Below are 16,741 nucleotides of genomic sequence, written 5' to 3' on the forward strand. Positions count from 1 at the left end.
CAGACTTTACCACTGCCCGGGCGTCTCTGGGTCCTTCAGTCGTGTATTTCTCCTCTTCCTCCACGAGAAAGCTAACTCCGCAAGAACAACAAAGACTCTCTCTTGTGCTTCCAGCCCATCACCAAAGCCCAGCACAGTGCCTGTGGGGACTTGGGGGGGTGTCCCAATGGTCCAGTGAATGGACAGTAATCCAGGGGAGAGTGTCTGAGTGGCTGAACCGGGTATATGAGTATCCGGTTGGTCAGTGTAGACACATGAGTGTGTGTGTGTGTGTGTGTGGGTGTGTGTGTGTGTGTACAGGCTGGAGAGGCCAGTCTAGTAGTGTGGACTGGAGGGATTGAAGGTGCTTCTTTCTGTGGGGAGCACAGGAGAGGGCAGCATGCGGGGGTCCCCCGCAACAGGGGTGACAGTGGGCGGGGGCCAAGAGGAGGATAGTGGGTGGGGACCCCCAGCCAGGCCCGGGGCGCTCCGTGGCACCCCTCGGTCCCGCCTCCAGACACAGGGTGCCAGGGCTGGCCGACGTGGCGGCGGCGCTGCGGGCAGGCGGGCTGGGAGGAGGGACAGAGGCGGGAGGCGGGCCGGAAAGTTTGTCGGGCGGCCGAGGCGGGGACTCCGGCGGGGGATGCGCTCCGGTCCCAGCGCCCCCAGCTCGCCAGGGAGTCTTGCTCGCCATGGGTAAGTGGAGATCTGGCGCTGCCCGCGGGGGAACCCCTGAGACCCCAGCCGAGCGCGCCCCGCCCCCCCATACGACCCAGTCGGGTGGGGTCCGCAGGCCCTGGCTGGGCGCTGGGAGGGAACGAGCGCACTTCCTTCCCTGCTCCTTTCTGCCCAGAAAAAAGTGAGCCGGGAGTGCTCTTTGCTTGATAACTGAGCGCGATGAACTCTGGGCAGGCCGTCTCCTGACCATTTCCAGCCCTACAACCACCCGGGCAAGGGAAACTGCTCCGATTCGGCAGATAAAGACATAGAGGCTCCGGAGGGAGCAACTTGATGAATCGCTTGGCCCAGCACTTCTGTCGCCAGGCCTCAGGCCACAACAGACAAAACCTCTGCTTTGTCGTATTCCATGCGGGGAGACGGGAGATTAGAATCCAGAACTGGGAGCTGTGGGGGCTGCAGGAGAATAGGGAATTGCTTTGTTGCTACGGGGACCTGGGATTTCCATTCCTCTCTCCGGATTCAGAGCCTCGCTCAGTCATTCCGTCATTCATCCCTCTACTGTGTGGCAGGGGCTGGGCACTCAGCACTGAACAAAGCAGACAACAATCCTCTCTTCTATGGAGCTGACATTCCAGTTGAGAAGCTGGAAAGGAGTAAATGAGTAAAATAATCTCCAAGAGCGATAAGATGCTATGGAACACATAAAATGAGGTGGTGCGAAAATGTTGAAGGAAGCAGCTTCTTTAGCTAGGTAGGTACTGAAGGCCTCCCAGGGTAGGAGGCACTGGAGCCGAGACATCACGCAGAAGTAGGTGTGCTAAGATCTGGAAAAAGAGCTACAAGGGGGCGGGGATAGCCTGTGCAAAGGCCCTGAGGCATGAGTGGGCTGGTGTGGTCAGGCCAGTGTGGCTGAAGCACAGTGGGCAAGGGGGAAAGGGTGGGAGGAAGATCAGAGAGTTAGGCAGGGGCTAGACTGTGTAGAACTTTGTAGGCCATGGCGAGAAGTTTGGGTTTTATCCCAAATGACATGGGAAGCTGGAGAAGAGGTTTAAGCTGGGTTTAAAAACTCACCCTGGATTATGATGTGGAGAATCATAATAGCTAACAGTGGCTAGAAGGTAGGCAGGCATACGAGGTAGATATTACTATTATCCACATTTGTAGATGGGGAAGCTCAGAGGGGTTAAGGAGCTGCCCAACGTCACCCAGCTATGGAGTAGAAAAGCTGGGATAGGACCCCAGCACTCTTGCTCCAGTCTGCATCCCCAACCACTGTCCCATCCAGCCTCTCATGCACAAAGTCATGGTACAACTGGCCACCAACTCCAGCTCTGACTCCAGAGCATACGCTCTTAACCCTCAAGGCACATTGCCCAGAGCCTGAGGGAAACATAGGCCCAGAGAGGTGCTCCCAAGAACACTCAGCTTGACCTGGTCCCTCCCACCTGCCCCTCCTATCCCTTTGCTGCTTCCTAAGTTAATTCAACAGCTATTGACCGAGCTTCTCCTAAGGACAGAGCTGAGACCGGGTGGAAGGGGGAGGAAGGTACAAACTAACTGGTACTAGACTCTGTCCTCCCTGCCATCCCAGGCTGCTTTCCCGGGCTCCCTTTCTCAGGGAGTGGGCCCTGGGTATAGACCTGGATTCCAGCCTCCATTCTCCCACTTCCGGGTGCATCGTCTAGTCTCCTTCTCTGACCCTCAGCTTGCTCATCTATGAAGCAACCCCCATAAAAGACGGTTATCACAAGGTGGCCATGAGAATGACGTGAGCAAATGAATGAAAAGGGCTCAGCTCACCACCTACACGTGGTAAATGGTCAGTTCACGTGAGCTTTCCTTTTTTGACCACACCGAGTGTTGGGACTCTGGAGTCAGACTGGCCCTCCTCAGTCCAGTCTCTGCTCTGTCACTTACAAACTGTCACCTTGGGCAATGGCTTCACCTCTCTGTGCCTCAGTTACTTCATCTGTAAAATGGGAATGACAGCCGTGCCTGGGTTATAGGTTTGTTGTACAGATTGAGTCAGCTGATGCAGATCCTTCCAGAAGGAGGTATAGCTGGCTGTGGGGAGTGCCCGTAAGTGCTGGAAGCCAGCCCTCTGGGTGAGGATATTTGCACAGTTCAGTCTCACTCTGGCTTCTCCCCGGAACTTGAGGGAGAGCCCTGGCAGGTCTCCGGCGGGGGTGGGACCCAATGCACTGCGACCTCTGGTTGAGATGCTGTTCTGGTGTCACCAGCAAGAGGCTCCCTGGGACTTGTAGCTGGTCGTACGTCCACCCAAAACCTGACTTCTTTCTCCTTCCCCTGCTCCTTGATTCTCTCCCTGGGAAGTTCTGTCCTCCACAGTGAGGGGCTTAGAGGATTAAGGGAGTTCCTCCAGTGTGAGACAGCTTCGCATACAACCAATCTTTTTTTTTTGAGAGAGAGGGCGGGAGAGAGTGTGTATGTTTGCTGTGTGCGGGCAGGGGGAGGGGTGGAGGGAGAGGGAGAGAGAGACTCTTAAGCAGGCTCCAGACTTAACACAGAGCCTGTTGTAGGGTTCGATCTCACAGCCCTGAGATCATGACCTGAGTTGAAATCAAGAGTCAGAAGTTTAACTGACTGAGCCACCCAGGTGCCCCTAGACAGGTAATTAATAGAAAGGGGGAGCAGTTCCCACACCCAGGCTGGACCCTACTTTGGGGGCCGGGATTTACTCTACTTCCTGTAGCGTTTGACCCCTTCCAGACCCTAGACCTCGCCAAAGAGACCTCTCCCACAAGAGCCAAGGCCCTTCCTCTCTGGATTCCCTAAGCCCCCAAAGTCCCTTCTTTCAATCTTCTGTTTACTCAACAAGTATTTCCGGAGCAGGGAAGGGCATTAGAAGTGCAGGGTGCGAGGGGGAAGGTTGCACTTTTAAGTAGAGGGTGAGGGAAGGCCTGGCCAGAAGGTGATGTTCAAGCCAGGACCAGAGGGCAAGAGGGAAGGAATGGAGGGGGAGGGCTCTCCCGGCAGAGGTGACAGCTGGTGAAAGGCCTTGGGTGGAGTCACACAGGAATGAGGAGGAACAGACAGCAAGGAAGCTGGCATGGCAGAGCCGAGAGAGAGAGAGAGAGAGAGAGAGAGAGAGAGAGAGAACACGCCTTGAAGATTATTTCAGAATGAAGTGGGAGCTCTGAGGGCTCTGAGCAGAAAGACTCAGGCTTTCACAGGACCCCTGGGGCTGTCATGCAGCATTCGTAGGTTCAAATGGATCTGACGAGTCCCCTGCAGAGCCACGTGCGGACACCTCCCTAGGCCCCAGCTCAGTCCTGGGTTCATTGGGCAGAAACTTCACTGAGCCCCTCTGGGGTGTCAGGATGGGGCTGGGGCTCAGGAGGGACAGACAGGACGTCTCCATCACTGCTCTGCCCTGTTCAATAAGGAAGACACAGCAACAAACTTGAGACGGTCCAGCACCGGAAGGGGGAATGCAGAGTTGGTGGGAAGTGAAAAGTGTGGCTTGGAAAGTGGAGGAAGAGGTACAGGAATTAGCCAGGGCCTCCCGTGAATTACCTTAAGCAAAAAAAAAAAAAAAAAAGAGAAGAGAAGGGGAGGGGAGGGGAGAGGAAGAGTGAGGAGAGGAAGGGAGAGGAGAGGAAAGAAGGGAAGAAAAGGGAAGAAGAGAGGAGAGAAAATAAAAGAAAAAAGTAGAAAGAAAAGAAAAAAAAAATTTCTTAGTCGCTGAGAAGTCCATGGCTTCGGGAGCTGGGGCTCAGGCAGTGTTGTCAGGGACCCCCTAAGGGGGAAGATGGCCCCCAGCAGCTCCAGGCAGGTAAACTACCAGCTTAGCACCTTCAGTGAGCCAACCCACTGGCCCAGGGGCAGCCACGTGGCTCGCATTGCAGCCCAGGGCCTGGGAACCTGCTGGTTGGTCAGATCTGGGTCATGGACACGGCCCTGGAGCTAGGCGGTGGGGGTGGAGGTGGGGGTGGTCATTTGTACCCAAACCAGGAGACTGAGAGACAAAGCCCGGGGAAGGGCAGTGTCCCAACAGAGGGCAGGGGGTGCCAAAGAACAGACACATACAAGTCAAGGCCATTCGGGGAGGTGACCGTGAGCTGGAACTGACGAGGTTGAGTGGGCCTGTGGGGACACAGGTGGTGCCGGGGAGGACAGAGGGGCATGGAAATGGGGGGTGTGTGCTGGGAAAAGTGTGTGGGGGGCTTGGGGGAGGCAGGAGGGGAGGTGGGGACAGAGCTGGGGAGGGGAAGTGACTAAGGGGCTGTGCTGGGGTCACCAGCTCAGGTAGGGCCCCGGATGACATGAAGGAGTTAGGACTTACTCGAGCAGAGGCCATGGGAGCCAGGAAAGCTTAAGGAAGGGAATGTGCTGTCTTTCGAATGACCCTGACTCCTTGGGGGCCGTCCTTCATCCTTCCACGGGGCACTGTTGGTTCACTCTACTTTGGGACTGGATTTTCCTGAGACCTAATGTGTCTGTATCTCCCCTCCACCCCTGACCCTGCACCCTGCTCTCTCTCACACCCCACCTATCTTTGATTGTCCTTCTTGCTTGAAGTCCGTTCCACAAAGCTCTTAGGTATATGGGTTTGGGAGTCAGAGGGATCAGTGAGTCCTGACCCTGTTGCTTCCCAGCTGTGAGGACACTCTGAGCCTTACTTTCCCCGTCTCTACAATGGGGATTGTTGCAGCTGTACCACCTAGGGTTGTTACGAAGATGAATTGAGAGACTAAAGTCTTTACACAGGGGAGCCGCTCAATAAATAACACTTGTTATTATTACTGTTTTCTTTCACTACTATTTTTGCTCTTCTGCTCTTAACCACTGTGATCCGAATCTGCCCCGATGCGTTTTCCAGCGGGACCCGTGGACAGTCAACTTGGCCTCTGAGCCCCATGACTGGATTCCCTTTCAGCTCCAGAGGAACTGTGGAAATGGCAAACAAATTCTGTTTGCACGGGATTGCCTCACATGGCCTGGAGGAACCTTCCCTTCTGGCAGCAAGATCCAGGAGCCGAGGGAGAGGGGGCAAAGGGAGGTGAAGACAGGGCAGGACGCCACCATCGTCTTCCTAGGGTGCTCGTTGATGGTCATGAACAGGAAGCACAGGGCCAACAGGGAAAGGGAGGGGGTGATTTCCCGGGGGGAGGGGCAGGGTGGGGGGGAGAAGGGTGAGCAGAAAGGGCACTGAGGCTTCCACCCATGAAACTCCTCCCCCTACGCAAAAATTGCCTAACACAGATGGGGGAGAGGTAGAGATAGGAGAGAACAGCGCGAAATCATAATATGCCAAGGTTCGGTAATGGAGCGGTTAAGGGTGCGGATTTGGCGCCAGACCACCCGGCTTTGAATCTGGGCTCGGCTGCTTACTACTTTTGCCCTTAGACAAGTCACTTCACCTCTGATGGTCCGTTTGTTCCTTTATAATAATTCAAAAGCCCTCCACATGAAGCTATATTAATTTAAAAGTGTTATTCCACTTAAAGTGCTCAAAGCAGTGCCTGGTTCAGAGAAAACAGTTGGTGAATCTGACTGTAGTATTATGAGTGTTCTTGTCAGGTCCAGGGTGGGTGTGGGTGAGATAGTACTGCTGGATTAATTTAGATGCTTCTAGAAATATCTAAGTGTAAGTATGTGAATTAAGAATTAAGAGTAACCTGTAACTGCACTGCCAATATGGGGGCTGCTAGCCACATGTGGCTATTTTTATGTTTCAATTAATTAAAATTAAATACAACTTTAAAATTTAGTTCTTTAATCACATTAGCCCCATTTTAGGTGCTCAGGAGCTACACGTGCTAGTGACTACTCTCTCTGCCCAGCTCAAGCCTTCATCCACTGAGAATGAAATTCATTATTACCTTCATGACCTATCACGTCACCTGGCCCCTGCCTATTTCTCTTGCCTCATTATCTTCTGTGGTTCCAGCCACCCTGGCCTCCTCGCTGAAAGCACAGTGGTTAAAAGCCTGCGCTCTCTAGCTGCATCTGTCACCCACTTGCTGTGTGACCATGAGAAAGTTTCTTAACCTCTCTGAGCCTTGGAGGATGATGCTAATAATAATATGTTATAGGGTTGTTGTAAGAATTAAATGAGTAAATGCATGTAAGGTTCTTAAAACAGGGCCTGACACTTAGTGTCATATAAATACTAGCTATTAATATTAGTGGTTATTGTTCTAAAATACCAAAAACTGTCTTGCCTCAGGGCCTTTGTTTTCACCGTTCCCTCTGTCTAGAATGTTCTTCTCTCAGATTTTACATGGCTTTCACCCTCACTTAATTCAGATCTCTGCTCAAATCTTCGAGAGGACTTGACCGACTGGTCTATTTAACATAGAGCTCCTCCATCACTTTCAATCCGTGTTCCCTGCTTTTTAAAATGACACCTATCGCCACCTGAAGTATATACGTATTTAGTTATTGTCTGCCTTTCTCTACTAGAATACCAAGTGCCGACAGCACCACTGTCTTGCAGCCCCAAGAACAGGGTTCGGCATGTTGTAGATAGCAGATAAATAAGTTTTTGAACGATCGCATGGGTGGATGGATGGACGGATGGATGAGTAAGTGTGTGAATGGGTACATAAGGGATGGAATATAGATTGGTGGGTGAATAGACGTATTTGTGGATAGATGTATCAGTAAATGGGTGGTGAATTAAAGAGCACATGAATGGACAAATGGATGGATGAATATATGGTAGACAGCAAATGGGTGGATGTATTAATACATAGATGGGGGAATAGATGGAGTGGCTGGATGGATAGATGGATGGATGACAAACGGCTGGATTCAGGAATGCGTGCATGGGTAGACGGATGGCTGCGTAAGTGGATGGAGTGGATGGATGGATGGGGGGTGATGGGGAGATGGATGAAGCGTGAAGTGGATGGCGGGCTGGCTGGGTGGATGGATGCATGAAAGCATGCATGAATAGATGGATGAGTGAATGAATGACTGGAGTGGGTGGTGAATGGATGAAGCGGATGGGTGGATCAGTAAATGGGTAGATGGGGGAATGACAGTAGATGGATGGAGGGGTGGGTGTTTGAAGGAAGGAGTGTATGGATAGACCCACTGAAGGAATGGATGGGTGGATGAATGGACAGGTGAATGGATGGAGTAGCTGGTCGGATAGATGTGTGGTTGACGGCCGGAGGGCAAGTTCATGGAGGGTTGCCCTGGCAAGGAACCGTCCTGAGCTCTGCTCCTGTCACTTTTGTTTTCCAGGCCGTCCCCAACTGCTCCTGCCCCTGTGTGCCTCTGTGTCTTTGCTGGGTGGCCTGACCTTCGGTTACGAACTGGCAGTCGTGTCAGGTGCCCTGCTGCCCCTGCAGCTTGACTTCGGGCTATCCTGCTCGGAGCAGGAGCTCCTGGTGAGCAGCCTGCTCCTGGGGGCCCTCCTTGCCTCCCTGGTGGGGGGCGTCCTCATAGACCAGTATGGCAGGAAACAGGCCATCCTCGGCAGCAACGTGGTGCTCCTGGCAGGCAGCTTGAGCCTGGGGCTGGCTGGCTCCCTGGCCTGGCTGGTCCTGGGCCGCTTGGTGGCTGGCTTTGCCATCTCCCTGTCTTCCATGGCCTGCTGTATCTACGTGTCCGAGCTGGTGGGGCCACGGCAACGGGGAGTACTAGTGTCCCTCTATGAGGCCGGCATCACCGTGGGCATCCTGCTCTCCTATGCCCTCAACTACGCCCTGGCCGGTGCCCCCGGCGGCTGGAGGCCTATGTTCGGCTGGGCCGCAGCCCCTGCTCTTCTGCAGTCCCTCAGCCTCTTCTGTCTCCCCGCTGGGACCACGGAGGCTGCAGCCCACAAGGACCTCCTTCCTCTCCAGGGGGGTGAGGCCACCAAGCCGGGGAGGCCAAGATACTCCCTTCTGGACCTCTTCAGGGCCCGGGATAACATGCGAGGCCGGACCGTGGTGGGGCTGGGGCTGGTGATTTTCCAGCAACTGACGGGGCAGCCCAACGTGCTGTGCTATGCTTCTACGATCTTCCACTCGGTCGGCTTCCGTGCGGGCTCCTCGGCCGTGCTGGCCTCTGTGGGGCTCGGCGCTGTGAAGGTGGTGGCCACCCTGATGGCCATGGGGCTGGTGGACCGAGCGGGCCGCAGGGCCCTGTTACTGGCCGGCTGTGCCCTCATGGCCCTGTCGGTCAGCGGCATCGGCCTCGTCAGCTTTGCCGCGCCCATGGACTCCGGCCCCAGTTGCCTGGCCCTGCCCAACGCCACCAGGCCGTCAGGCCTCTCCAGCCTGTCCTCTCCAGGACCCTCCAGCCTGCCAGGGGCCATAACTCCACTTCCACAGCCCACGACCAGCGAGAACCAAGGGAAGCCAGTGTCGTCAGCCTCTAAGAAAAGCAAGTCTCGTCCCAGAGCTGGGAACCCCACGGCTGCTCCCCTGCCGGCCTTCAGCACCGCCTCCCCTGCACCCCGTTCTGCCCCAGAGCGCGCCCTGCTGCACTGGACCGCGCTGGTCTGCATGATGGCCTTTGTGAGCGCCTTCTCCTTTGGATTTGGACCAGGTAGGCGGGGGCTCTCCGGCAGGTGACCCTGCAGCCTCCTACCCCACCCAGCAGAAAGGCTGGGGACCGCGTCGGTCAGGGTCTCAGAGCGACACTGGAGGTGGCTTGACCGCAAAGCCAATGAAGTTTACGCTTTAGGGCTCCTTGCCTACTTGCAGGCACTCCTTCCAAGGGCCTAATTTTCTGTTCATAGCTTTTTTTTCTTATAAAGGGCCCCAAATTATTTAAGCTTCAGGCCTCATGAAACCTGAGTTTGCCCCTGGGTAGATCACTCAAAGTGTTCACTCGAAAGGGCACCTGGGTGGCTCAGTCGGTTAAACATCTGCCTTCAGCTCAGGTCATGATCCCGGGGTCCTGGGATGGAGTCCCACATCGGGCTCCCTGCTCAGCGGGGAGTCTGCTTCTCCCTGTCCCTCTGCCTGCCACTCTCCCTGCTTGTGCGCTCTCTCTCTGTCTAAATAAATAAATAAAATCTTTTTTTAAAAAAGGAAGGAAGGAAGGAAGGAAGGAAGGAAGGAAGGAAGGAAGGAAGGGAGGAAAGGGTTCTTGCAGCGGTGTGGCAGGGGCAGCGGGAGGACTGGGTGTCGGGGGCCTGAAATTCTGCTTGAGTCACGTTGTTGGGAGGCTGCCTGCTGGACCATGGGGCCCAGGCCCCAGTTCCCGCCCCAGGCCGTGAGTCCTCCCTGCTTTCCTGTCCTAGTGACCTGGCTTGTCCTCAGCGAGATCTATCCCGTGGAGATCCGAGGCAGGGCCTTCGCTTTCTGCAACAGCTTCAACTGGGCCAGCAACCTCCTCGTCAGCCTCTCCTTCCTTGACCTCATCGGTGAGTCCTCTGACCTAATCCCATGGTCCAGTTCCTTCTAGATCCTGGAACAGTTGCCTGGGGTGGGCTCTTGTTGGCTCAGCAAGATTGCATGCCCATCCCCGGCTGGAAGGCTGCAGGATTCTGAGGCCCAGGCCTGGGGCATATACCAGCCCCTGGAGTCAGGGCGGGTGGGGGACAGCCTCACCCAACCACGTGGACAGAGTTGGGGGGGATGGTTCCTCGAAGGAAAAGTGGGGTGCTAGTATCAGCAAAGCGGGAAGGAGAGGCTGGCAGACAAAGACAAGAGAAGACATGACCTTGGAGGCTTCTACCCCTGATAATTCCAGGCCCATCAGTGAACGGGCCAGCTTGATTGACAGCCTGGGAGTCTGGGCTGAAGGAGGGGAAGAGCCTCCATCTGGAAGCCAGCTCTGATTGGTGTGGTAGGGGAGGGAATAAACTCCCGGTGGGGGGATGGAGGAGTCTGGAGGCCTGAGTGTGGGTCTCTGGTACACGCACCCCCCAACACACACACACACAAGTCCATTTTCTTCATTGCAGCCCAAAGGCCCTCACATGAAAGCGGGGGAGTTTTTGAAAATTTCCTACTCGTAGCCGCAGAACTCTGTAATAAATAAATAAAACTCCGTGCAGAATGTAACCTTCTCCAGGCCCAATAACAGGTCTACACCCAAATAGTGAGAATGTGTCTGAGACCAGCAGATTCCAGAGCTGACACCTTTTTTATTGTAAACCGGCTCAGACAGGCTTGTGCCCACCTGCCAGCAGGAAGGTCTTCTCATACCTAGTTTGGGTGACACTCTCTCTTCCTACCTGGCATTCGAACCCCCATCTGAGCCATGGTGGGGTGCGGTGGGAATTATCTGGGCCCAGAACACCGGAAAGGGTCTCTGAATTGCTGAGATGCTCCTGGCCCAAGGCCACTGGTCACCAGAGCCAAAGTGGAAAGGGGCTCCTTCCCCATGAGCCCCAAGGCACAGTTCCTAGGGCTCAGTTATTTTCCCATTTGCTGCAGCCGAGCGTTTCCTCTTCAAAAGCACAGCAACATTTCCTGCTGGGGGCTGTGGGAAAGGCTGATAGAAGAACAGGTCCACTGTGCCTGTCCCCCCTTCCCCCAGCTTAGGGAAGCGAAGCTTCTTCCTACTGCCTTAGTCTTCAAGCATGCCCTTTATGTGAATAAATGAGGAAGAGAGGGAGAAAGGAAGAGAGGAAGGAGGGAATGGAGGGAGGGAAGGAAGAAGGGAAAGAAGGAAGGTGGAAGGAGGGAAGGAAGGAAGGAAGGAAGGAAGGAAGGAAGGAAGGAAGGAAGGAAGGAGGGGCAAATGCCCCTGGTTACTTCTATAGACACAGGCCAACTGGGCCGAAACTCCATTCCCTGGATGCCCAATTCATTCACCCAATAACCTGTTTGTAGAATTTCTGAGGATGTTTTTTTTTTTTTTTTTTTTTTTAAAGATTTTATTTATTTATTTGACAGAGATAGAGACAGCCAGCGAGAGAGGGAACACAAGCAGGGGGAGTGGGAGAGGAAGAAGCAGGCTCATAGCAGAGGAGCCTGATGTGGGACTCGATCCCGGAACGCCGGGATCACGCCCTGAGCCGAAGGCAGGCGCTTTAACCGCTGTGCCACCCAGGCGCCCCTCTGAGGATGTTTTTTGTTTGGGGCCCGGGCTTGGCCCAGGCTCTGTCCTGCAACTATTTTGCTGCTGAAGTGAATGCCATTTTCTTCCCTCCATTCATGTTTTCAGATCATGGCCTCACTCCTCTGGTGAGTGTTTTAGATGTGGGTGAGTGGGCTCTCCCACACCGACCCGATGCCTGCGTCTGTGTTCGCGGGTCTGGGCCCTGGTCCTTTGCCTGCCTCTGGGATAACCAGTCCAGCTCCTGCTTTAAGATACTTATCCGACTGCATGTTGTCTTAATTCTGCACATCCCACATCTGGAGAATGTGCTTTGGGGGAACTGCCCACGCTCTTGCCCTCCTGTTCCCAGGCACCATCGGCCTGTCCTGGACCTTCCTGCTCTACGGGCTGACCGCTGTCCTCGGCCTGGGCTTCATCTATGCATTTGTCCCTGAAACAAAAGGCCAGTCCTTGGCAGAGATAGACCAGCAGTTCCAGAAGAGATGGTAAGAGGACGCAGGGCTGGGCCTCGGGAAGGACTCATTTCCAACCCTGAGCAAATCCGTTCAGGAATAACTCCGTGTACTTTCCCTTTGCAAGAGAGCATTTTTCTCCTCCCGCTGACTCTCAGTGCCTGGACACTGTCCGTTTTGTCTTGTCTTCATAGAGGAGCTGTTTTCTTGGAGTTGTTTGTGTCCTCTCACAGCAGGGTTTCATTTGACTTTAAGGCCTCAGCTCATGGGAACTTTAAAACCATGCAGTTATGGAATCGCATGAGGTCAGAGTAGCAGAATCTTAGTCATGGAAGCTTAGAGAAAATAGAATAACTGTGGCCTTTGAAAGTCACATACACAGAACTGTGGGCTTAATCTACTCTTTCAGCAGGTGTTTACTAAGTCCCTACTACGTGCCAGGCCATGTCTGGGCCTTAAGAAACGTGACCGAGTCAGATGGGCAAGGTCCTTGTCCTCATGGAGCTTCCATTCTAGTGGAGAAGGGGGACAGAAAATAAACAAGCCAACAGATGCAGCAACAAGAGCATTTTGGTTAGTGATATGTACCTGAAAAGAAATGAAACAGAGTGAAGTATGTTGAGAAGGCCTGACTGGCAGAGTGGGGGACAGAGGGGTAGGGGGTTGTGGCTAAATTAGAGTGGTAGGCCGGAGAGGGGAGGCCTCTCTGAGAAGGTGCAATTGAAGTTCGTGAGGAGACAGGCATGTAAAGATGATGGGCAGGAGCATTCCATGTAGAGGGAACAGCAAGTGCAAAGGCCCTGAGGTTGGAAGTGTATCCAGCATATGCAAGGAACCACAAGGAAGCCAGTGTGGCTGGAGCAGGGGGAGGGAGGGTGGCAGGAGGGGTAGAAGATCAGATCAGCCAAGTTAGAGCTTGATCATATAAGGTCTATGGATCATAGAGAGGAGTTCAGTAGCTTAGCATCGTGGGGGCTTGGGCCATTCAAATAAGAGAAGAGAGGAATGGGAGCATCAGAAGGGACCCAACACACTATCATCCTGCATATCCTTGGCAGATGCCCCTTCTCGTAGTGAAGGGAGCCACAGCACCCGACTGCCCGTTCTACTCCTGGGAGGCCCTAAATGGCTAAAAAAATAAATAATTCTAAGAGGGAGTTGGAACTTGCCTCCTGCACTGGCTGCCAAGTCCCACCCCATCCCGACCCCCGAAGGGATGCAGAACTGGTCCAGCGTAAAAGCCTTCAACCTGCCCCATTCCACCCCGGAGGGTTCTCTGCCGGCGGAACACCCCCAGTGTGTTGGATGACCCCCTGCAGGCCCCTCATCGGCCCAACCCTATTGGTTAGGAAATAGATCTGGCTGCTCAGAACAATCTGGGTATAGGGGGTCCAGGGCTGGGGTGGCAGCTGTGCTTTGAGAGGTCGTCCAGGGTCTCAGGTTCCTTCTCTCTGGTTGCTCTGGTTCTCTCTGGTTGCTGCCTCTTCGATAATTACCTTTTGCACATGGCCTATGACAGTGAGCCACCACGGTCCTGCAAGAGGGATGGGGAGAGGGGAGACACAGGCTGAAAGAGGCACATGTCACTTCCACCTGCATCCTTTGGACAGAATGTGGCTATACCTACTTGCGGGGGAGGCCAAGAAACAGGGGCTTCCATCTGGGGAGCCCTGTGCCCAGCTAAAGATCAAGGGTACTCTAACTAGGCTTAAGGGGGGTACAGATACTAGGAGCCACCTGGAATCTCTGCCATCCTGGCTTTCTGAGAAGATTCCAGAACCCCTCCTCTGGGAAGAGGAGCTAAGGAGCAGAAAGGTGGGTAGAAGCCAGCTTTGGGGTAAAGCAGGGTGTAATTGCAGCTGAGGGGAGTGTCAGGCTGGACCTGGGGACTTGGGGTCGCATGGCGGAGCCTGGGCCAGCCTGTGGGACAAGGAAGCTGAGGCTGCCATGACTTTAGAAGGAGACAGAAAGTTAGGGGGGCTTTGCCAGGGTCTGGCAGTCATCACTTCAGTCCCTATAGTTCAGATATGAGTCCCTGACATCAGAGACAGAGAGAGACAGAGACACCACCCCCCCTCTGCTTGACAGGCTCACCCTGAGCTTTGGCCACAGGCAGAGATCCGCCAGCATCCCGTACACCCGCATCGAGGCCTCTGCAGCCTCCTGAAGAGTCCGTCGGCATGGAAGATGCTGGAACCATGGCTTTAGCAGACAGTCTCCAGCTTCCTGCTTGCCTTGGCCCTGGAGCACAAGGTCTCGGTCGTCCTGTAAGTCATCCCTGCACCAGAAGAGGTCTCTCGGGCCCAGGTGAAAGAGGAGAAAGTTTGAGAACCCAAAAGTCTTCATTTTGAATCTCAGGCTCTGAGGGGCCCTGAGGTTCTGCCTTCTTGCCTCAATGTCCCCATTGTCTCTGCATATCCCTGCCGTACTTATAATGACAACATCTCTTGGAGTCTGTTGTCTTCTCAAAGAACCTAGGGTACCAGCCCTGGAAGGAAGTCTGCTCTGGCATCACCCCCAAATCCAGATGAGGATGCTATATTTTCTGCTCTCTTTTCCCATCGGGCTGGGATTTTCTGGCAAGGGGAAACCTGCTTTTGTCATTCACCAGCAACTCAGATGGGTGGAGAAGATGCTTGAGTTCTAGCCCTGCTTCTCCGGTGTCATGCTGTTGTGACCATAGGCCTCAGTTTCCCCCATATGTACAATGAGGGCCTGGACCAAGGAGTTCTTAAGATCGCTTCCAATGCCAATGAACTGGAATTCAAAATGCTGCAGGCCCTGCTTTCAAGGGGCTGGCCCTCTCTCTTTTGGGGGGGGGGTGTCAGTTTTAATTAGGGGAACAGGAAATAGGATTCCAGAATCGTGGGCACTAAAATCCAAGAGCTGCCCCAGACGGTGCAGGAGAGCTTTGCAGGAAGGAGGTGGGTTTGGGGGCCGACAAGCCCGGCTGTTGGTGTTGCCTGTCTCGTGGCCACTGTTGACCTTGGATCACTAGCAGCTCTCGCTAGCCTCAGTCCCCACATCTGCAGAATGGGGATGATTAGGCCCCCAGGGGTGTACTTAACCCCTGTCTTCCTGCAGGAGGGTCTTCAGCTGGTCTCCTTCAGCTCGTCAGGGCCTGGGCGGGGGGAGGGGTCTGCTCACCCTCAGTTACCCAGGTCCCCACTGTTGGGACATTGTTAAGGGTCAGCCCCTGAGGGGTGAGTACAGTGGAGACTGAACAAGACGGTCAGGCCGGAAGTCACCAGGGGAAGGGCCTGGCAAGAGTGAGTGCTGGATGCGAGGAAAATGAAGAGCTGAAGCCGACCCAGGGAGCCGCTGTGGGACGACGCTTGGTCACGTGTGCCTGTGCCACGCCCACAAGACTCTTTGGCCCCTCGACTTCTCTCCTCTTGTTCTAGATGCTTCCCTTGTACCGAGGGGTGTGCTGGAGGCCCCTCCTACTACCTTGTGAGAGCCTGTTGTGATGTTTTCGGGACTTTTGCCAGCTGGTTGTTAAACAGCCATTTAGATATTAAATTATTGAATATTTCAATAAATTATATTAAAAGCAAAAGTAATAAATACTAAAACCTCATCACTGCCTTATTCTGCTACGTTTCACTATCGTGTGTGCTCTTGAGGCTGCTTGCACATAGTGTGTCTTATGAGAGACACGGGAGCTCCGGCACGTCTCCCGATCCCGCGTACAAGGCGTCAGGCCCGCGGGGAGGGACTTGGCACCACAGGGATGGGGGATCACTACAGGCCAGGGCTTGCCTTACTGTTTCCTTGATGCTCCAGCCTTAAGAACGTGATGGATGCAACAATGCCAATTAACCTCGTGAGCGTGTCTGTCATGTCTGTAGCGGAGACGTGGTGAGTGGCACTAAAAATTGAGGGAAGATTCTTTCACTTTCAAGGGCTATGACCCAATGCAACAAACAGGTTGCTCCCATCCTCGATGAAGGTCTTCTGACCTACGTCTTCCTTGTTTTACTTTCGTCTGACTCATTAACGTCAACAAAACTTTCAACCCACGTTCATGTCGAAACTACACTCGCTCTGCTGAGACGCGAGGAGCTACTTTGCTGAGTCGGATTGTTGGCCAGCGTTTATTCCTCGTCTGATTTGTCAAGTCGTGGCAAAATGGCAGTGATAGCTGGTTTTGGATACAAGAATTTGGCCAAAAAAAAAAAAATCAACAAAATCCATCTGTGAAAATGAATTGGCTATATAGAATTTATAAAGAATATTTACAGCAGTGTGTTATTATTTGTAAATATGTAAATTTTGTGTAACAAACACATAAAATCTATCCACACACACACAGTTGTTCTCCTGGAGCACAGTGGTTTAACACTTCCCATCACACCACTCCTTTCATCTGTCCTTATGGCGCCTTCAGATCCAAATCTCTCTACAAAGACCCCTAGGCCTCTCTCAATTCTTCTTTCCTGTCAGCCTAGAGAAGGCTTAGACTGGTCTCAGACTGGTCAGGGTCATAAACTCAGCGGTCAGACAGGCAATGTAAATGATTGGAGCCCTGTGGTAAGACCGCGGGGAGGAGTGAGGTCTGTGGAAACGGGCAAACACAGGCCCTCTCTAAAAGAGAGAGCTGACCAATTCCAGCTCGTGGCCGCCATGTAGGAATGTGGACCCATCGTGGC

At 53.7% G+C, this 16,741-nt stretch overlaps 1 protein-coding gene across 1 annotated transcript; it reads left to right on the forward strand.

The window, feature by feature from the left end:
* Positions 1 to 601: 601 nt before the first annotated feature.
* SLC2A10 (solute carrier family 2 member 10) lies at positions 602 to 15,669 on the forward strand. The gene is made up of 5 exons (XM_008698035.2): positions 602 to 675; positions 7,879 to 9,168; positions 9,869 to 9,991; positions 11,987 to 12,122; positions 14,178 to 15,669. The coding sequence occupies exons 1-5, from the start codon at positions 672 to 674 to the stop codon at positions 14,254 to 14,256; spliced, it is 1,632 nt and encodes a 543-aa protein (XP_008696257.2). The 5' UTR covers positions 602 to 671; the 3' UTR covers positions 14,257 to 15,669.
* The last annotated feature ends 1,072 nt before the right edge of the window (positions 15,670 to 16,741 follow it).

This window comes from Ursus maritimus, unplaced genomic scaffold (assembly GCF_017311325.1).
Source record: "Ursus maritimus isolate PB19 unplaced genomic scaffold, ASM1731132v1 scaffold_22, whole genome shotgun sequence".
In the NCBI taxonomy this organism is placed as follows: Eukaryota; Metazoa; Chordata; class Mammalia; order Carnivora; family Ursidae; genus Ursus; species Ursus maritimus.

Bases quoted from the DNA above. Each gene is read 5' to 3' on its own strand.
- SLC2A10 (XM_008698035.2), top strand. The intron at 9,169-9,868 runs GTAGGCGGGGGC...TTCCTGTCCTAG, and splicing joins CTCCTTTGGATTTGGACCAG to TGACCTGGCTTGTCCTCAGC. The intron at 9,992-11,986 runs GTGAGTCCTCTG...TCCTGTTCCCAG, and splicing joins CTCCTTCCTTGACCTCATCG to GCACCATCGGCCTGTCCTGG.